The following is a 22,163-nucleotide window of genomic DNA, read 5'->3' on the forward strand; positions in this document are numbered from 1 at the left end:
ACCTATCATAATTCTGTAAATCTTTCATTTGAGTAAAAGTACAACCACTTGGGGCACCTGGGTGGCTCAGTCGGTTAGGCATCCAACTTCAGCTTAGGTCATGATCTTATGGTGAATGGGTTCCAGCCCCACGTTGGGCTCTGTGCTGACAGCTCAGCCTGGACCCTGCTTCGGATTCCGTGTCTCCCTCTCTCTCTGTTCCGACCCCACTCGCGCTCTGTCTCTCTCTCTCTCAAAAATAAATAAACATTAAAAAAATAAAAAAAATATATAACCGCTTCGGTAATAGCAATTTCCTAAACTACAAATGAGCAACAATTCGCAATTAATTTTGAAAAGAGATTTCTTAAAATAAGTCTCTAGTTCAGCAGTAGGTTTGACTGAAAGTGAAAGCCACTCTGAAGAGAACTCACCACGTCAGGATAGAGGGATGGCGGACTGAAACGGTACACGAGAGAACAAAAGGAGGCAAACATTTTGGTGAATAGGTATTTTTCATTGCTTCTGAAGGATGTGGCAGTAGAGAGAAAATCCTCCGGTGGAAAGGATTTTGGGGTGGCCTATATGTGCTTTCTGGAGAAGCAGGAGGAAGCAGTGATGCCTCTGAACACACTGGAACCCAGGATTGTGAATTAGAGAACGAGGTATGTGATAGTTAAATTTTTTTTTTATGTTTATTTGTTTATTTTGAAACAGAGGGTGTGTGAGCAGGGGAGAGGCAAAGAGAGAGAGAAGGAGAGAGAGAATCTTACGTAGGCTCCATGCTGTCAGCACAGAGCCTGCCACGGGGCTTGATCCCGCAAACCGAGAGATCATGACCTGAGCCGAAATCGAGAGTGGGATGCTTAACTGAGCCACCCAGGCGCCCCTGTGGTAATTTTATTTGTCAATTTGGCTAGGCTTTGGTGCCCAGTTGTTTAGTCAAACACCAGTCTAGATATTGCTATGAAGGTCATTTTTAAAGATGTGATTTGCATTTAAATCAATAGACTCTGAGTTAAGCAGATTACTTTCCATAATGTGGGTGGGCCTCGTCAAATCAGTTGAAGGCCTTCAAAGCAAAGACAGGTTTTCCCAAGAGGTAAGTCTGCCTCCAGATTGCACTCTCTATTCCCACTTGACTTTCCAGCCTGCAGATTTCACATTCAAAATTGCAACATCAACTTTCCTCTGAATTTTTAGCCTGCCAGTCTGCTCCACAAAATTCAGGCTTGTCTGCCCCACAATAGTGTGAGCCAATTCTTTAAGATAAATCTTTCTCCCTCTGTATATATCCTACTGGCTCTGTTTCTCTGGAGAATCCTACTACAAGGCAGAAGAGCAAAGGAGAGTCTGAATGGAAAGGCATGAAAAGATCTGCTCTCAGAGGAAGCTGACCCGGTGGCGAAGAAATGTATTGGAGAATATTTAGTGCCAGATGGAAAAGCCTGAGTGATTGCAGGGAGTTGGATTTATGTTCTGGTGTTTTTATCCTCCTTGCAATGCCAGCAATCAGTTTCCCAGATTTCTCTTTTTTGGTTCTTTTTCCATCAAACCTGCTTCACCACCACAGAATGCAGAACTGGACCCGTGTGGCTTTCCATCAGTAGCCTCCAGATTTGCTGCTCCCCATGACTCTTTACAAAGGCTGGCATCTTGTAAGGATAGCTCGCACTGTCTTAATTTCTTAATATGGCTAATCTCTTCAAGAATTTTACATTTTCCTCCAATTAGTTTGTTAAGTAGTAGAGCAAGCTTCCCCTCCTTCCTCTACAGCTGCTTTCTATTCCTTTTTTTTTTTTTTTTTTTTTTTTTTTGTATTTTTTAAAAATTGTAGGGGCCCCTGGGTGGCTCAGTTGGTTAAGCATCCAACTCTCAGTTTCAGCTCAGGTCCTGATCTCACGGTTTCGTGGGTTTGAGCCCCGTGGCTGGCTCTGTGCTGACAATGCCAAGCCTGCTTGGGATTCTCTTTCTCTTCCTCTCTCTCTGCCCCTCCCCTGCTCATCCTGTCTCTGTGTCTCTCAAAATTAATAAATAAACTAAAAAAAAAAAAAAAAAGGAGAAGAAGAAGAAACAGAACCTTGTCAGCCACCCCAGAAACTCCTTTGTGTGTCCTGTCCCCATCTCAACCTCCTCCCTTGCCCCAAAAGTAACCACTTTTGATTTTTTGAATTACTTTATTGAGATATAATTCACATACCATATAATTCACCTATTTAAAGGGTATGATTAAATGGTTTGTAGTATATTCACAGAGTCATGCAACCATCTCCTGACTTTTACAGCACTTTCTTATACCTAGTACATATAGGAAAGGCAGGGTAAATGTTTGTTCTGTCCCTTAATTTATCAGTTTTCAAGATATTGAATTAATTTTCTTCCATCTTTCAAATACGACCAGTTAGTTGGGGGTTTTTTGTTTTGGGGTTTAAAAAAATGTTTGTTTATTTATTTATTTATTGAGAGAGAAAGAGAGAGAGAAAGAGAAAACACACAAGCAGGGGAGGGGCAGAGAGAGAGAGAGAAAGGGAGAGAGAGAATCCCAAGCAGGTTCTACATTCTCAGTGCAGAGCGATTCTCAGGGCTCGATCTCACAAACAGTGAAATCATGACCTGAACTGAAATCAAGAGTGGGACGCTTAACCCTGAGCCTCCCAGGCACCCCATGTTGTTGGGTTTTTTAAGCCATTATATACTCATGGTTTCAAATATATTTGATGAGTTTCAATCCATTGCAAATTATTAGTGAAGCCCAAATTGTCTCATTTTGACCAACATTGCCTCCTAGTTCCCTTTGACATAACTCTAGTTGTGTTTGATAGCTTTCTTGCTATCTGGTATGATCAGCTGCTACAAAGCATGTCAGGCTTTGGTAATTTTATTTTTTATTTTTTATTTTTTATTGAGAGAGAGAGAGAGAGAGAGAGGGAAAGAGAGAGAGAGGGAGCAAGAGAGCCAGGGAAGGGCAGACAGAGAGAGGGAGAGAGAATCCCGAGCAGGCTCTGCACTGTCATCACAGAACCCAACGTGGGGCTTGAACCCACGAACCGTGAGACCATGATCTGAACTGAAATCAAGGGTCTGTCACTCAACTGACTGAGCCACCCAGGCACCCCAAGACTTTGGTAATTTAGACCATGTGGGAATAAGCAAATGAGTTAATAAAAATATGGAGACTTAGTCATAAGGTTATATAGTGGACATCTTTTTTCTTTTTTGCTGCCAGCGTTTACTGCATTTTATACTAGGAAAAGTTTCCCAGAGTTCATTTTAGATATCACTCCTCATGCATTCAGCCTTACTGAAGTGTGTTGAGAGGGATTGACCACATCTTCAGCTCTAGTTGATACCTTGATTGATTTAAGCTAATCAGCCTATTTAGTTGCATTTTTCACAGTGACTGTTTCAGAGACAGGCATGACCAGGGTCCATGAAAGACAAGAAGACATTCACGGGGTCTTTTGGAGAGATGTTGGGATAATTTGCCTTCCTTTTGGAAGGAGATATTGAATTTCTACTTCTTACCATTTATACATATTAACTGAAGTGGTATTAAAAACTCAGAAGAGTCAATTATCAGAAGACACAGAAAGGTAAAAAGTCATATTGATAGATTGATAATTTGGTTACATGACGTTAGGACTACAAGCCACCATGAACAGAATTCAAAGACAGGCAACAGAATGAAAGTAAACATTTCCTACATACAAAACAAGAATTAGTACCCAGATCATTGTAAACCTTCTGCATGGGGATTAGAAAAAAGGTAAACCAGTAGAAATATGGGCAAATGATATGAGCATATAATCCACATAGGAGGACACAGAAAGGGGAAAAAAACCCAGATATGAAAAGTGCACCAGTTCACTCATAATCAAGAAGGTACATTTTAAAACTGCAGCATAGGGTTCCATAGCATGGATGTACCACAGTGTAATTAACCGTTTCCCTACATGGTGGAAATTTAGATTATTTTTAATTTATTACAGTGTTCAATAAACATCTGTCTTGCCTCCTTGAATCTATTTCTGCTTTTGAGAAATTAAACCCGGTAAACTTAAACTTCAGAACATGATAGCAGACATCTTGGTGTCTGGGCCCCAAACAGAAGTTGCGTATAATGCAAAGGTCCTCTGAAACTTACCATCAGAATGTTCTTTGGATTATATTCTTAATCATGTGCTTAATCTAATACACTTAGGGACCACTGGAACTTTTTCTGGTCAGATTAGTTCGAACAGTCAGAAATTGTTCTCTTTCCTTGAAGTAAAGCTGATTGAAGGATTACATTGTCTGAATAGCTGCAGGATTCAGACACTCCTTTATAAAGACTTACTTTCTTTTTAGGTTTAAAAATATCCATGATTTCTTTTGGATGAATGGTCTAAACATGCATGTTTTACCAGGGCCTTACTTTTTTATTTACCATAGCTATAGTTATTTGTTGCTCATTGTATGTAAATATGTTACAGGAGAGAAAATTGTTGACTCTCTGCCCAGGAGGGAGAAAAAATATTTATCAAATTCAAAATATGTATGCCTTTGTTTCAGAAATTCCACTTTTAGGAATCTCTCCTACCGAAATACTCACCAAGAATAGACACGAACACACTCTTGACCACATATGAGAATATTCACTGTACCACTGTTTGTAATAAACAATTCAATTGAAAATATGATAAATGCCCATCAATAAAGGAATGGATAAATAAATCATGACCTGCCCATAAGCTGAGCGACAGCTACATGTATCATCTTGGTAAAATATCTGTATACAAGAAGGTCTTGGCAGGAAAAAGAACTCACCCCAGATGGTCAAATGAAGGGATTTTAAGGAAGGATTTACTTATGGAGGTTGGGCAGTGTTAGGCCAGCAAAGAAGAGGTGGAGAAATGCCTACAGATTAGCAATAGTGGGAAGCTAATCCATGGGGTTGAAGGTACAAAGGAGAAGACATAACAGGAACCCGGTGAAATTTGGGACCATAGAGTCAGGGCCACAAGTGGAACTCAGCCAAAGAGGGGATACATCTACTGCAAAAAGACAGAGCTGAAGTGGGTAAATGCAGGGAAGGAACACTCTGATTTTTTTCTCTTATGCTCAGATATCTTGCTGGTGCCTCCCATTGGCTGAACCCTTGCAGAAGCATCTGGCAAGGGAGCCTGGTGAAATGATCCACAGGGGTCAGCTGGCTGGGACACAGAGCAGGGCAGACAGAAAGGCCAAAAAATGATCTATGGGGGTAGGGAAATGACTAACACAATGTTTATGTTATATTTTTTAAGTGGAAAAAAAAAGTTGCATAGCAATACATACAGCAATATGCTATTTTTGTAAAAGAAAGCCACAATGCATATTTGTATAATCATAAGCATTATGTAAGAATACATAGCAAACTATAAACCTCAGTGTTACTTCTGGAGGGTGAAAGCAAACAAATGGAGAGGGAAACCTTTCTAACCTTCTACATTTTTATATTATATAAACATGTTACAAAAAGTATTTCTTTTGTGTTGAGGGAAATAATGATAAACTATATTTTCCATGAAAAGAAAGCATTGTTATCCCTGAAGTGAAGACAAAGTAGGAGAAACCCCTGCATGATTATTAAATAGTTGATTCACTCATGGGCACTGCAGAGAAACACCTCCCAAAATCCACATTAATTATTTTAATGTGAAATTCAAAGAATGGATCTTGTATGCTTTGGTGTTGGTTAGGGTTCTCTGTTTGCAAAGATGAGAAATCAAATCAAGATCACTCAAGGAGTAAAAGGGGAGTTAAAAAAAAAAAACTAAGGGGGCACCTGGGTGGCTCAGTCAGTTGAGTGTCCAGCTTCAGCTCAGGTCATGATCTCGCAGTCTGTGAGTTCGAGCCCTGCGTCGGGCTCTGTGCTGACAGCTCAGAGCCTGGAGCCTGCTTTGGATTCTGTGTCTCCCTCTCTCTCTGCCTCTCCCCCCGCTCGTGCCCTGGCTCTTTCTCTATGTCAAAAATAAATAAACATAAAAAAAAATTAAAAAAAAACGAAGGATATACAGATGGCTCATGGAACATAGGGATGGAGAGAAAGAAAAAGTGATTCTTTCTGTTTCCCTCCAGGTCCCTGTCTCTATACTGTTCCCCACAAACACACCTTTTCTGCTCTTTGGTGTACATAATAGGCAAAATGTAGCTGCCTCACAGATCTGGACTTCCATATTTCAGTTGCAGCCACTGAGAGAAGACTAACTAACTCTCTTTGGGTCCTTATTCCAACCTCCCAGGAGAAAGAATCTGATTGGCTAAGTTGGGTTCAGATGGCCACCTCTGGTCCAGTTGGCTATGGTCAGTGGTGCAGGATCATACAATGTAGTGTGAACACAGATCCTGGAATCCTCTGCAAGGAGATAAAGAGATATTGCTAGATCAAGGATAGGGGATATGTTCCTAGGCTACCTACTACGGTTGCAAATAAGGCAGAGAATGTTATAAATTGATGAGTTAAAAATCACTTTTGGATTAAGCCATAGCTGAAAAGTAAAAAAGATATTCTGAGGGAGCCATAGAAAGGCAATGGTAAAACACTGATATAAAATGAAATCAATTGGTAAATCAAATGCTATACTATGAGAATAATAAAGTATACATTTTTTTAACTATTTATTAAAAAAAAATTTTTTTTAACGTTTATTTATTTTTGAGACAGAGAGACACAGAGCATGAACGGGGGAAGGTCAGAGAGAGGGAGACACAGAGCATGAACGGGGGAAGGTCAGAGAGAGGGAGACACAGAATCTGAAACAGGCTCCAGGCTCCGAGCTGTCAGCACAGAGCCCAACGCGGGGCTCAAACTCACTGACCGCGAGATCATGACCTGAGCCGAAGTCGGCCGCTCAACTGACTGAGCCACCCAGGCGCCCCTTAACTATTTTTTTTTTTTTCAACGTTTTTTAATTTTTATTTTTGGGACAGAGAGAGACAGAGCATGAACGGGGGAGGGGCAGAGAGAGAGGGAGACACAGAATCAGAAACAGGCTCCAGGCTCCGAGCTATCAGCCCAGAGCCTGACGCGGGGCTCGAACTCATGGACCGCGAGATCGTGACCTGGCTGAAGTCGGACGCTTAACCGACTGCGCCACCCAGGCGCCCCGCCCCTTAACTATTTAAAAGGTTACAGATAATCAGAAATCACAGTCACTGTTTTGAAAATAGGTACTAATAATGTATTTATAACACATTTTGTAGGTCTCAAAAGGGTTCCACATGTATTTTATAATTCATTTAAGAAAACCCTCTAAAGGCAATTGAGGATCAAAGAGGTTAAGTTATTTGCTCAAAGTCATACGGGAACCAAAGGCTCAGGACTCAAGGCCAATGTTGTTACTCTATATGCAGGGCCCCACCTTATAGAATCTGCTTTGCCTGTTTTTCAAAGGTAATTTAACCTTTTTTTTTTTTTTTTTTTTAGCATAGAAAGTAGCAGCAAAAATAATTTTTAAAGTGCTAAATTTTAGGACAGGTGGATTAAAAAGTTATTTTCTCACCTAACTCAAAAGCAAATAGAGTTGAAACCCTACCATTGAAGGGTTTATTATTATTATTGTTATTATTAAAGCAAATAACTAGGGACACCTTGGTGGCTCAGTTCGTTGAGCGCCTGACTCTTGATTTCAGCTCACTTCATGATCCCAGTGTCGTGGGATCGAGGCCCCCATTGGTCTCTGCACTGAGCATGGAGCCTGCTTGAAATTCCGTCTTTCTCTCTCTCTCTCTTCCTCTGCCCCTCTCCCCTGCTCACATGCATTCTCTCTTTCTCTCTCTAAAATAAAATAACAATAAAATAAAATAAAATAAAATAGCAAAGTAAATAACTAGAACAATAACAATCAACTTCCAGCGTATTGGAAGATACATCCCTGCTTCACTATAATGTTTACTGCGAAATGACTAAATTCTTCATTAAAAAACAGGCTTTGAGCAAAGTCAAAACAGAAAACTAATATCCAACATTCTCTTGCCTGTAGGAGACATGGTAAAAATGAAACTATTCAAGGTGTCTAAAAGTTGAGAGAGAGCTTAAGATTTATTATGCCTCTGTACATACAAAGCCAGCAGGTGCTCTAATCTAGGTTGCAATGATTATTGTATATGTCTGAGAACTTGAGAGATAATGACTAAGCTTGGGAAAAAGAGAGACAAAGGTAATAGTTTCCTGGTGTCCTGTCCTGGGAGATAAGAGAATCTTTATGGCTACTGGCAGGGTGTGGACTCAGCTGCAGTCTTTCTGGCACCAGAGGAAAAGGCATGTGGTAAAGAAGATATGCTGTAATAGAGCCCATCGGGTAAATGCTTCTATGTTAATGAGGTAATGTACGTTTCACTCACGTGATCCCAGGCGTGTTGTGCACACCTGTGGAGGGGGAAGTGGAACAAAATTAAAGTGTCTTCAATTGATCACCTTAGGGAGATTGGGGCAGTTGAAGAGCTCCCAGTCAGATTTTGCCAGAAAAATAAGTAAGATTATATCTTTTTTCCAGAAAAAGACAATGATGAGAGATTCTCACTATAAAAATAAAAATCCTGGGGCACCTGGGTGACTCAGCCAGTTAAGTGTGCAACTCTTGATTTCAGCTCAGGTCATGATCTCGTGGTTTGTGGGATCAAGCCCCGCATTGGGCTCTGTGCTAATGGGTAAGAGCCTACCTGGGATTCTCTCTCTCCTCTCTCAGCCTCTCACTCATGACACATGCACGCTCTCACTCTCAGATAAATAAATAAACATTAAAAATAAAAAATAAAAATCCTATTATTAAGCAGTGATTTTCAAAATTATATTATATTGAATCAAAAACAGAGAAATTGATCAGTGGAACAGAATAGAGTTTCTAGAAACAGATGTAGACAATAGTAACAAATCAACACAAGACAAATCAGAAATAACACATTTATAGAAAAGCATAAATGCTTTCTCACTTTCTGCTTAGCTTAACTCTCATCATGCACTAAAATGAACTCCAGGTGGGTCAAGATAGATGAAAATGTTTATGGTGGATGCTTTCTTTTTCTTTTTTCTTTTTTTCCTTAGGCATCGGTCTCCCTCTCCGCAACACCCCACCATAATTTCCTACTGTGAAATTTCTTCTCCCTGACTAGATGTAGTGTTAGTGAGAGGGTAAAGTTCTGCTACCATGTTGCATTTGGAAGCTGAAATTATTCACTCCCCTTCTCTCTACCCAGTACAGCCAGGGGATGGGCACTTGACCTAAGCTCAGCTATTCTGGGTTGACTCCTAGAATTTTGATATTAAACTGATGCTACTACAAGAAAGAACAGGGGTTGGTCCAGGGCATCCAAACAGCTTATTCCAACTATAAAACAGCTAATATCCTTCCAGTTTTGGTTCGCCAGACCTCCTTAGTTCACTCTCAAGCATATTCCTGCAGACGCATACCAATAGTTTGATTATATTAGCCAGAGTGAGTTTTTTTTTCTATATCCACATAGAGACTATAATTCCAAAGAAATAACTAAGGAGGAAGAGAATTTATGAGACATGAGATGGTTGGTAGTATTGCGGTTCATCCTGGAATACATATCTCCTCCATAAGAAAAGCATTCTGGGACATGACCTGATGGTTTGCATTTCTTCTTCTTGCCTTCCCCTATGGCAGGAGTATACTTCTCTAGCCCATTGATGTTGGCTTGGCCACCTGACTTGATTGACCAATAGAATGGAAGTGGATATGATGGTCTGAGAGGCTTTAAGTATGACTTGTCAATTTTGTTTCCAAAATATATATTTTCTTTTATCTGCTCCATTCCATTTTACCAACACTGTATAAATCCATGATAATCTCATTCATGTATTTAAAAACATTTAAAGTGTTTTTATTTTATTTTTGAGAGACAGAGAGAGGCAGAGCGCAAGTGGGGGAGGGGCAGACAGAGTGGGAGACAGAATCCGAAGCAGGCTCCAGACCCTGAGTTGTCAGCACAGAGCCCCACGTGGTGCTAGACCTGTGAACCATGGGATCGTGACCTGAGCTGAAGTCAGATGATGCTTAACCAACTGAGCCACCTAGGCGCCTCACATTCATTTACTTTAACAGCCTTCTAACTCATCTCCGGCCTTTTAGCTGTGTACCTCTGAAAACCATCCTTCATACAACTGTAAAGCCACAGATTAAAGCCTTCAATGCCTCCCTCTCCCCGACATGGCATTTGAAAGCCATCACGAGGGGCGCCTGGGTGGCTCAGTCAGTTAAGCGTCCGACTTCGGCTCAGGTCATGATCTCATGGTTCGTGGGTTCGAGCCCCGCATCGGGCTCTGTGCTGACAGCTCAGAGCCTGGAGCCTGCTTCAGATTCTGTCTCTGTCTCTGCCTTTCTCTTACTCATGCTCTGTCTCTCTCAAAAATAAATAAATGTAAAAAAAAAAATTAAAAAAAAAGGAAAGCCATCACGATTTACTCCTATACATCCTCTCAGCCTCATCCCTGGACATTCCCAGCTTCCCACTTTATGCTTAGCAATATGAAACTGCCTGAAGCATCCCGAATGCTACTCCACGCCTTCGACCATTCTGTTTCCTTATTCTGTCCTCCTCTTCCTTCTAATTTTATCCATATAATATCTGTTCAACTCTCTAGTTTCTACCAGTGCTTCCAGAAATTCTTCCCTGGTACTTCCTAGACATGCACTTTCCCTGTGCTTCCTTGGTGCACACACCTTTGGCACTTTCCATGTTGAATTGAAATGATCTGTTCTGATATTTCTCTCTAATAGATGGCCATTTCCCAGAGGGCAGGAAAGGTTATCTTATTTAGCTTTTTATCCTCAAAATCAAGCATGATGTCTGGCACACTGTAGGTATTTCATACACATCCATGGAGCTGAAATAAACCAAGCAAATTAATATAAGAAAGCTAAGTTGTCTTTTTTAAAATGTTTATTTATTTATTTGAGAGAGAGAGAGAGAGTGCACACAGAGGAGGGGCAGAGAGAAAGGAAGAGAGAGAATCCCAAGCAGGCTCCAGGCTGCCAGCGATCTCATGAACTGGGAGATCATGACGTGAGCCAAAATCAAGAGTCAGAGGCTTAACTGACTGAGCCACCCAGGCGCCCCAGAAAATTAAATTGTCTTAAATCCTGCAGCTGGGATTCCTAAAAGCTAATGGCATTATGAAGTGGTTCTTCTGGAAAGAAGTATAGCAACATGCAACAAAAACTATGAAAATGTTCTTCCTCCTCCACTTGGTATTTTCCCATTTGTGAATAGCCTCAAAGAAATAATCCAAATGGGTGAAATGTACACAGATGTTCCCGGCAACTCTAGTTATAATAGTGAAAAAAAGAAAAAAACCCTGGAAGCCATCCAACTGTCTAATAGGGAAATGACTAAGCAAACAGTGGGATTATTACATAGCTATTAAAAATGACAAGGTGAGGACTATGTCAACACAAAGTGTGTATCTGCAGGAACGTTAAGTGGAAAAAAGAACACAGACAGTGTTTAAACAATAGCGGTTAACGAGGAGTGTGTACATTAACAAAGATCAGAGGCCAGTTTGGAGAAATGAAAATGGCTAGAGTTCACTCAGCCCTTTTTTTCTTGTGCGTTTCCATGAGTTGATGAAATAATATTGAGATATCATTGCAACATAGATATCCTGAAAGTCCTCTGCAGTGTAAGTGCTCTGAGTAACCTACCAGGTTGTATTTTCCAAGAGATAATTTCATGCTAAACTCTCATAAAATCATTATGAAAATAATGATATTTCTTTGAGAGAGCAAAATATTTTTCTTTAGTTTAATTCAACAAGCAATTCTGAGAACTATGTGCTAGAGTGCTTATGTTCTCATGACATTTACAAAACACATGGGCAAAAATGCTCAGATGGATCTGTGTTATTATTTTAACCTACTTTTATTTATTTGAGTGACTGTACATATTAAGACCATTAACACAGGAAAGTTTGAAAGACCTTTGGCCTAAACCTCTCATTCACAAATTGTTTCAATTTTATACTTTTGATGTTGACTCCAAAAGAGGTTCTATGTATAGTCACTAAGATATGCTGGTAAAGATTAAAAGGAAAAAATTATCATCATACAATTCTAAACTTGTGTTGCTTTACCAGTGTAGGGCACTGTGAATTAAAATTTTATAAATCCTGTGATTATCTTGTGAATAGCAAAATATTGACATTGCAATATACATTACATTGCAATGAAAAGAAACCACATTTTTTTTTTATATCTTGTTTGAGAAATTTTTTACCTTTTTAATTCACTGAGATCCTCAAAAACATGGAGGTGGTCCAGGTGTCCCTGGATCTCTGGGAGACCCCTGGTTATAATCATCACTTTATCTTAAAATGTGATAGTTTTAACAAGGGTCCCCAAATTAATGGCTATTAATAACTGTATAAACACCTAACTCACAGGGGCACCTGGCTGGCTTAGTTGGTTAAGCATCGGACTCTTGATTTCGGCTCAGATCGTGATCTCCTGGTTTGTGAGATTAAGCCCCGTGTCTGGCTCTGTGCTGACAGCGTGGAGCCAGCTTGGGATTCTCTCTCTCCTAGTCTGTCCCTCCCTCACTCATGCACGCACACACACACACACACACACTCTCTCTCTCTCTCTCTCTCTCTCTCAAAATAAATAAATAAGTAAACATTAAAAACAAAAACAAAAAAAATCACCTAACTCACAAACTGCTGTCACTTAGCCCTACTGTTTCTGCTGCCATGTAACCAGCAGTCAGAACATTCACACCTTTTAGAGCAGAGGTTCACAACCTTGGCTACAGATCAGAATCACCTACATTTTCCCAGACCCCACTCTGGGCCTCTTGATTTAGACTCTTCGGGACTGGAGTCTGGAAATGACTATGCTTAAAAGGCTCTCTTCCTCTCTTCTTTCCTCCCCTGTATTTCCTTATGGTTCCAGAACTCAGAATTCAAGTTAGTACCGTTCATAGTATGGTTTATCTGCATCATAGGTTTAACAGATCTGAAGGCTAATCTGAGGGTCAGCCACCATTTTGAATGTAGTCTCTCTGGGACAATGTGTTACAAGTGCCCCAGACATAATTTAGAATAGAAGTTTGAGGATACAGGCCACAGATTTTTGCAGGAACAACTCACACAAAACTTTTTTTTTTTGGCCTTCAGGAGCATGTTTATTGTGTCTGAGATGATACATCAGGTGCTCTCTGAGCTACAAAGGGTAAAAGGAAATCCTCTCATTACAAACTGACAAAGGTAAAAGGTAAAACATTTTTCACAACAGCATGAACCACATACTCAGAAATAGATCTGGGTTTAATACAAATGACGTCATTCCTAGTCATCTACGGCTACTTTTATAACTTCATACAGATAATGAATTAGGCTAAAATGCACTATAATATTTGGTAGACTTCAGGACCAGTATCCTTAATACATCACAAAATACATTTTGATATCCAAAAGAAGCAAGATTTGCAAGTAGGCATTTTAAACATAACTAATCTACAGCTCCAAAGTTCTACTCTTGACAGCATTTACCTTTTTGGGGTGTCTCCCAGTCTCCAAAGGATAAAAGCAGAGAGTAGAATCACTATAACATATGGGATGCCTGGGTGGCTCAGTCGGTTGAGCGTCTGACTTTGGTTCAGGTCATGATCTCGCGGTCCATGAGTTCGAGCCCTGCGTCGGGCTCTGTGCTGACAGCTCAGAGCCTGGAGCCTGTTTCAGATTCTGTGTCTCCCTCTCTCTCTGCCCCTCCCCTGCTCATGCTCTGTCTCTGTCTAAAAAATAAATAAATATTAAAAAAAAAAAAGAATCAGTATAACATATACACAGAAGTCCGTATCGTAAAGGCTATAAAGATTTGCAGCACAATGAGAAGAGGACAAAACTTTTGATCAAAAGTTTTCAATCATTCCTCAGATTTCTTATTGTGCTTAAATATATGAAAGTAAATGCTGAGATGAAAGTGTTATATTCAAGTGTCCATTGTTATAAGTAATTCAAAGCCTTATGTTGACCCTTCTCCTCTACCTTCTGTTTCTTCACTATAGGTCTGTACTATGATTACTGATGTTCTGAAGATGATGACCCTCCTGTATCCCAATAAGATTCCTCGCCCAAGAAATACAAGCTTAACTGTGGTCTTCTAAACCCAAGCACCCAAGGAAATATCCAGGGAAGTTGGGAGCTGAAGAACCAGGGTACATTCCCACCTTGCCCCCTGCCCCAGTGCACTCTGGCTCACATTCCGTTTGGAGTGATTATGTCTATGGGGACAGAGGAAGATATGTTTCTACCTTTTACCTGAAAAGCACAGGGAGACACTGAAGGCATCTTGACTAAGTTCATATTTCTCCTTTGAGGAAATGTAGCTGGAATATTTGGACATGGACCAAATTATGAAAAATCAAGTTCAAAAGGACTGCGGTTGTGAGTCATAGCAAATGGTGTCGTGTTGATAAATACAAAGCATAGTTATAAAGATGGAGAAATTCATTATGTTCCAGAAAGATATGGCTGTTAAGACTTTCCAGATGAACCAGAGAGTTGAGACCATAATTATTTAAGTGAAAAACCAATTTGGCCTTCTTATTCGAAGGTGGGAATATTAGAAGGATGATGTATTTGGGGCTTCCAGGCTGAGCTCCAACCACATATCTGAATGCCCCAGAAAGTATCCACAGATGCTGTATGTGTTTTTCCCTTCTGAATTATCCAGATGATTGCCCTTCAGCCCATGCTTCGCTAACCTAGGGATAGGATCCATTCATTTAACTATTGTATGGGCTATAATTGCCACTTCAAATGAAAACCCAGGAAGCCAAATCCAGGCTGTTGAAAGTGTATAATTAGCTCCTTGTACAGCCTGACCCCACTGATTTTTCTGACGCATTTGGTCTGCAGTGTGCCCTTTCTGAGACCTCCAGTAACTTCTCCACAGCTGGAGATGCCCAAAACTGCACGCAGCACTTCCTGTGGGTGTGGTCTTACATTCTTAAGGCTGTGGGCTGAATGAATCGCCTTTCAACCACTCAGATCCACAGTGATTTTCAAAATATGGGAGTGGATTATGAGTAGCTACCTCAAACACAAGAGGGTTCTCCCTCTTCTTTTTCTTTGTAAAAAATGATTTTGTGATGGAGCCCTCTCAAGAAACACTATAAGTGGTCAGCCTGGGGTACGTTAGTTGTCCTCCCAGATAACGTCATTAGCTATTCTCAGGAGAGGAAAGGCAGGGTATGCCCCTTGGGAGAATGACAACACTTGTTTCAAGTTGGGGAAGAGCCTGTGGTTCTTTTCCTGCGTTTGGGGGAAAGCGAACACACAATGTTCATTTCCTAGATACGGGATGTGCTGTGTGGCTGGCAGGTCATTTTCCACCATGTCACATCCTTCTGGTTGAAGGCAGCAGGGGCCAGGACAGGAAATGGCAAATTCTGAGAATGAGACCAGGCTTTCCCAGAGCAATCATTGGTTCTCTGGAACTATAAAGCATGCTCATCCAGAAACAGCCTCAGATTTTTCTTTCCTGGAGATAGCCAGAAGTGAATGGTAAGTGGGGGAGCCTAGAAGGATTCTGTCTGAAAGATTGCCATTGGGATTGTAATACGGGGGTTATATCCTTGGTCCACTATATATTTTGTGTGACTTTACCTCATTTTGCTAAGAGGTCTCTTTACTTGGAAATTTATCACTGGTGAGTGGAATAATGGGGGCATGTGAATACAATTAAGACCTAGGAGTCAGGAGACCAAGATTCTAGATGGTTCTGTGAAGAATCAGCTGTATCTAGAATATGTCTGTGTTTCAATTTTCTCATCTTTCAGATGAGAATAATGATTCTATGCTGATATGTCACAGTATTGAAATGCTCTATTGCTATGGCTTATATGCCACTTTTAAGAAGGTCCTAATAATGATGAGTACAGTGGTTATGAAGGTGGGGATCTTTGGCAACTAGGAAGGATATACTTTTACCCCAGATGTACAGTTGTCTCTCTTAGTCATCTCCAATTGGCTTCAACTCAACTTGGTACTAGGTAGCCCTCAGTGAGTTGTTAAAAATGTTGGACACTTTATTTTATTCAGTGGCTACTCATTTTTTAAGGAAGCTTTTGGAATAAAGAAACATAGCAGTATTCATTTACTGGAACTTAGTTTTTTTTTTTTTATTTTTAAATTTTTTTAACGCTTATTTATTTTTAAGACAGAGAGACAGAGCATGAACAGGGGAGGGGCAGAGAGAGAGAGGGAGACACAGAATCTGAAGCAGGCTCCAGGCTCTGAGCTGTCAGCACAGAGCCCGACGCGGGGCCCGAACTCATAGACGGCGAGATCATGACCTGAGCTGAAGTCAGATGCCCAACCGACAGAGCCACCCAGGCGCCCCTACTGGAACTTAGTTTTTTTTTTTTTTTAAATTTTTTTTTCAACGTTTTTTATCATTTTATTTTTGGGACAGAGAGAGACAGAGCATGAACAGGGGAGGGGCAGAGAGAGAGGGAGACACCGAATCGGAAACAGGCTCCAGGCTCCGAGCCATCAGCCCAGAGCCTGACGCGGGGCTCGAACTCACGGACCGCGAGATCGTGACCTGGCTGAAGCCGGACGCTTAACCGACTGCGCCACCCAGGCGCCCCTGGAACTTAGTTTTAATGAAGCACCCATCAAAGAGTGAGACTTAGAAAAGATAGCCCAAATAACATTTTAGGCTTGATTGTAAGGTAAGAGCCTGGAAAAACAATAAGCACAAGAGTTGCTTCAGGGAAGCATCTAATATAGCAAAATTAGTCCCTTACATTTGATGGACAATATGATTTTTGAGTTTTGGGGGGACTTGTCTTTTTCACTCATCCCAGACGCAAAACAATGAATTGCAAAAGTGTTAGGATCCGAGTCCTCAGGTAAGGACAGGGCTTTGCGAACTGGTACAACTCACCACCTGTAAAGTGATGTTTTAAACAGAGCAGAGGCCTCAGTATTGCGGCAGAGTAATGCCGGCACCCCCTCCTCACTGAGCTTACCTCTTATTTAACAGTTAATAAAGCCCACCCTTAGCGTTCCCCGGGGGGAGAGAAGCGGACGAGGGCATTGCATACGCGTTTTTAAGGTCCCGGGAACTGGGGTGCCTTGTCCCAGAGTACAGAACTGGTCCCTGCGCACCTGACCCACAGGACTCGCTGGAAAACGCCCCGCCCGTTCCCCCTCGCGTGGCAGTCGCTGCGGAGCCTCACTGGGGCGTGGGGGGAGCACCGAGACTCCGCGCTAACCGCGCGTCTGTGTCCCCGCAGGGCATGGAGAGGCCGGCGGCGCGGGAGCTGCAGGGCGCCGACGCGCTGCGCCGCTTCCAGGGGCTGCTGCTGGACCGCCGCGGCCGGCTGCACGGCCAGGTGCTGCGCCTGCGCGAGGTGGCCCGGCGCCTCGAGCGCCTCCGCCGGCGCTCCCTGGCGGCCAACGTGGCGGGCAGCTCGCTGAGCGCCGCGGGCGCCGTGGCCGCCATCGTGGGGCTCTCGCTCAGCCCGCTCACCCTGGGGGTCTCGCTGGTGGCGTCGGCCGTGGGGCTGGGCGTGGCCACCGCCGGAGGGGCCGTCACCATCACGTCCGACCTCTCCCTGATCTTCTGCAATTCCCGGGAGTTGCGCCGGGTGCAGGAGATCGCCGCCGCCTGCCAGGACCAGATGCGCGAGATCCTGAGCTGCCTGGAGTTCTTCTGCCGCTGCCAGGGCCGCGGGGACCGCCAGCTGCTGCAGTGCGGGCAGAACGCCTCCATCGCCCTCTACAACTCTGTCTACTTCATCGTCTTCTTCGGCTCACGTGGCTTCCTCATCCCCAGGCGGGCCGAGGGGGCCACCAAGGTTAGCCAGGCCGTGCTGAAGGCCAAGATTCAGAAACTGGCCGAGAGCCTGGAGTCCTGCACCGGGGCCCTGGACGAACTCAGCCAGCAGCTGGAGTCCAGAGTCCAGCTCTGCACGAAGGGCGGCCGTGGCCACGACCTCAAGATCTCTGCGGACCAGCCCGCGGGGTTGTTTTTCTGAGAACATCCTTTCCCCCTTGTGACCGAGGCCAGAAACCATCCCCATGGGATGCTCCAGATTTGTAGCTCCCTCAGGAAAACACCAAGTTGGATTAGGAGCTGAATTGAATGCAAAGGATGAGAAAAACTGTTCTTGAAATTGGGGGAAGGAGGGAGTCACAGACCTTCTTTCCCTAACACTAGGACATCCTGCCTGGGGCTGAATGCTAGGGACTTTTTACTTGCCATATCCTGTGGGACATGTGACCCGAAAATTATTTTTCCTTTATCAAAACGATTCAGTCTCCGCAACGGTGGGCGCTACTCTATTAAAGTTGTTTCAGGGTCCCTGCCACAGTGCAGGTGGTTTGAGCAGGTTGGGGAGGGTGCCACGCAGCCACCCTCTGGGTCCTCTCCAAGCCCCAGTAGGCTTTGAGGTCCTCAGAATGCCTGTGAGAGGAGACACTAGCTTTGAAACCTCTCTTTCAGAGTTTCTGAGTGTAAAAGAACTCCAGAATCCAGAGCAAATCAGACCCCCTCTGAACGGGCAGGGCTCATGACCCAAGAGGGTCCTCTCCCACTGATGTGCCCTTCCTTCCCCTCTACTTGTACACATTCACAAATCCAGCCTGGGGCAGAGTGCATCTTCCTGGGTGGGGGAGGGAATCATATCCAGACCTCCAGATACTCTGGGAGAAAAACCAAGTAAACGGTCCTCTAATTCCTGCCCCCTTGCAACAAGAAGCAGAGGCTGAGGAAGATGAAGTGTCTAACAGCTTCATTTACTGACATTCTGGTGTACAGAAGAGAGCAGTGGCTTGGAGTGAGACAGTGCTGGGTTTGTTACTGGCTCTGTTGCTGCTGTGTGACCTTGGCCAGTTCATTTCTCCGAGACTTGGCTTCCTGGTCTGTAGAACAGATGCTAAACCCTCACCCTGTTGCGAGGTATTAAGTGAGATTAAGGTGCCAAGGGCAGTGTCTGGCTCACGAAGTGCAGGCCCCTGGACTGGCAACGTTAGAATCACCTGGGAACTTGTTAGAAAGGCAAATTCTTGGACCCAACTGTCAACTTAAGGGATCCTAAACCGGAGGTGGGGCCCATCAACCTGTGTGTAAGCAAGCCCACGGGGCGGGGGGTGGGGGGAGTGATTCTGATACCTATTAAGGTTTGAAAATCACCGCAGCAGATACTGGTATCCGACCCCCTTGTGGACATTCATGAAGTTTTATGGCCTCTCTAGGGGCTCCGTGGTCTTCAGAGTCATTCACAGAAGGTCAAGGACAGACAGTGTCCCAAAAGCAAAAGAAAGAATGTGTTTGTGCGTGAGATACGTCAGTGCATCCTGGGGCAATTTCCCACCATGTGAAGTAAGGGATATAACATAATAACCCCTTTAGAGGGCAGTGTTGCCCAATCATTGTAGAAACTGGTACCGGAAGGACTGTGAACTTAATGCAAATTGACCTTTGTTACCTTCTGTGAAAACCGCAAGACCATGTATTGTGTTTTTAATTTATTTTAAGTTTGTTATTTAATTACCGTTTATTATTTGCATTTAATTTTATTTAATCATCACACCACATTTAGGAAGTAATAGGAATAGCAGACTTCTGAATGGGAGACTATGGACGCTCTTTTAAGGAGATGAGGTTGAGTTTGCCTTCGTCAGGTGGCTCATGAGCTGGGAAAAGCATCGCTCTCCTTGAATAAGTCTCTCTCCGTCAGAGGGGACTTTCATTCCCCAGCAAAAGTGGGAAGTTCTGAACAGAGAGATGGGGCCGAATTTAAGCTTATCAGTGGAGGTTTGACTTGCGGCTCTAGAAATGATGCAAGCATATTTATCCTGAAGGCAGTTGGCCAGCAAATAACACCTGATCTGAAAAGTGAACCTGTTTTATTCAGGGGAGAACCCCAATTTAGAGGCACGTGAAGGAAACACTCAGACCATGGGAAGTCTGATGTCCTGTGAAGTTATTTATGTCTTAGGGATGACAGACAAAATAGCTTGTGTCATGGTGGCGATGTGTCATATTTTCACCTTGAGATCTGTAAGGAATCTGTAAGCTGTCTCTAAGAAAATACGTATAACTTTTTCAATTTCCATTCCTACAACTGTAATGTTAAAAAATATGTCGAAAAGTCTTTGGGACCACACATGCAATACTTGGCTGTGTTATTTAATTATTTAACATGCTTTAAATTTATCCAGTCTACCCCCATCTTTCCCAAATGATAGCCGAGTGTCTGAGGAACTGTACTTTCAGTGCTGGGGGAAGGGGTTAGTGGTTGTATATTTTTATTTTTACCACAAATTGCAATTGCTCTGTATCCTGGTTTCTTTTGAAGTTGGTACTGGTTTCTTTTTAAACTGGTGTCGTTTCTTAGGCTACCTTGCACAGATAGCTAGCATTGTAGATCACCAGAATGTACTTTGCATTGTTGTTTGTGTTATATCACACAGGTACAACCACTCCCTAACTCCAGCTTTTGTTAAAGCTTAAGTTTGAGTTATAGTCTTCCAGTGGGTAGGTTGTTCCTTCCCTAAAAATAAACTGGGCATTTCAGGAAGCAGCAATAGCAAACTTTTCCTATCATTAGGGTACTTCCTATCACTAGGGGATATCAAAGTCATAAACTCCCAGTTATCATTTCAGTGGCCCTCTTTACACTGAAGGAAGAGTGTCTACTTTGGAACAACACTCCGCACATAATAGGAGCACAATAAATGCATTTGAATAATTTAATGAACTGTTCAGCTACATTAATAGGAATTTGTCGATAATGAAAGCTTATCCACCCTCTTATGTGTCTGTTATAAAGATTGGAGCCTCTACCAGGATTTAGTCAATTTCAGTTAAATGGATCCTAGAGATAAATTTTTATTTATTTCTTTTGTGGGAATGTGAATAAGGCTTTTCCTTAAGGCCTTCATTCTATAAACAAACAGATTGAAATGGTATGTTGTAAAAGGAAGAAGGGAGAGGAGTATTTGGATTATAAGTGTATTTCAGGAAAATGTCCGAGTTTGAAAAATAAAAATTTGGTACTCGGGTCTAAGTGTGACTGTTAGTTTCTTGGGTTTCTAATTGTTCGGATTGTTTTTTTTCCCCCACAAAAAAAGGAGGTTTATTTAGCTCTGCATTTCAAGGATTCAGTAAAACTATGTTTTACTCTCTAAAAAAAAATGGTCCTTAGCAAATATTCTGATCTTAATCACTTTGATGCATTTGCCCTCAGTCACCTGTCATTTCCAAGATGGCAAATGTCAAAGTCGAAAGTATTTACTGAGAGAAAAAAGAGAAGAGTGCTGTAGAAGCCACCCTATATCAGATAAGTTAAAGTCAGTCAACTTGATATATTTCTCATTCAATACCTTAGTGTGAAAAGAAAGTAGAGGGAAGTGAGACATTGAGATAAAAACATTGCGCAGAGATAAATGGGGATACAGTTCAATGCAGCGATTTCTGAATTCCACATTTTTTTCCCACTGTAGCAAAATAAGTTCTTTCCTTTCATTGAAATAAATTACCCATTCCTCAGACTTCTTGACCTTTCTGTAACTAATTACCTAATCTCATGTCTGCCTGTGTATGAATCAATAACTTTGAAAAGGGGCAGATGTGTAATTATTTTCACTTAGAATATTCCATATCAAGCTGTATAATTTTTAAAAAGTAATCAACTCGTATTACAGGAATTTTCTTATTATCTAGAAGTCTCAGCAAGTTTCAAAGCCTTTGGACACAATTACAATCTGGGAAGTAATTGAAAAGAAACCTAGAATCAGCCAAATCAGCCTTCACAAAAGCCAAGCACTAGAAAAAGGCAGAAAGGAAGGGTGAGGGGCAGGATCTCTATGAGGAAGGCAAAACTGTCCCAGAAATTTCCAGGAGATTTTACCTTGCAAGTAGCTGATCTTGACCATGGGAGGCCTGTTTTAGCTACAAATTTGCTGCTCCAAATATACCTAGGATTCTTTTGCAAAGAAGAAAAGGAGGCTGGACATCGAGTGAGAGGTCCAGCAATCTAAGCAAAGAGTCTGTAATGGTTGCTGCAATCTTTTGAGAACTTCTGTCCTGGAGGTGATCTCTGAGTGCCAGCCTCTGAGTCTCCACCTTGGAAACACCCCTGGGGCTGAATGTTGCGTTATTAATGACTGTGCAACCAAAAAAAAA

General features: G+C 42.3%; 1 protein-coding gene across 6 annotated transcripts in view; it reads left to right on the forward strand.

Annotated features, from left to right (window-relative positions):
* APOLD1 (apolipoprotein L domain containing 1) overlaps positions 1-21,529 on the forward strand; it is a 62,582-nt gene extending 41,053 nt beyond the window's left edge. For 4 of the 6 annotated variants that reach the window (XM_078450080.2, XM_078450081.2, XM_078450078.2 and 1 more), the window contains 2 exons: positions 14,026-15,526; positions 17,266-21,529. In XM_078450080.2, the coding sequence (XP_078306206.1) occupies positions 15,524-15,526; positions 17,266-18,009 (747 nt within the window). In that variant the 5' untranslated portion in view covers positions 14,026-15,523 and the 3' untranslated portion in view covers positions 18,010-21,529. Of the gene's footprint in view, positions 1-8,218; positions 8,324-14,025; positions 15,527-17,265 lie in introns of all 6 variants that reach the window. The other 2 variants (XM_078450079.2, XM_078450082.2) reach the window with 2 other exon arrangements.
* The last annotated feature ends 634 nt before the right edge of the window (positions 21,530-22,163 follow it).

This window comes from Panthera onca, chromosome B4 (assembly GCF_046562875.1).
Source record: "Panthera onca isolate mPanOnc1 chromosome B4, mPanOnc1 haplotype 2, whole genome shotgun sequence".
NCBI lineage: Eukaryota > Metazoa > Chordata > Mammalia > Carnivora > Felidae > Panthera > Panthera onca.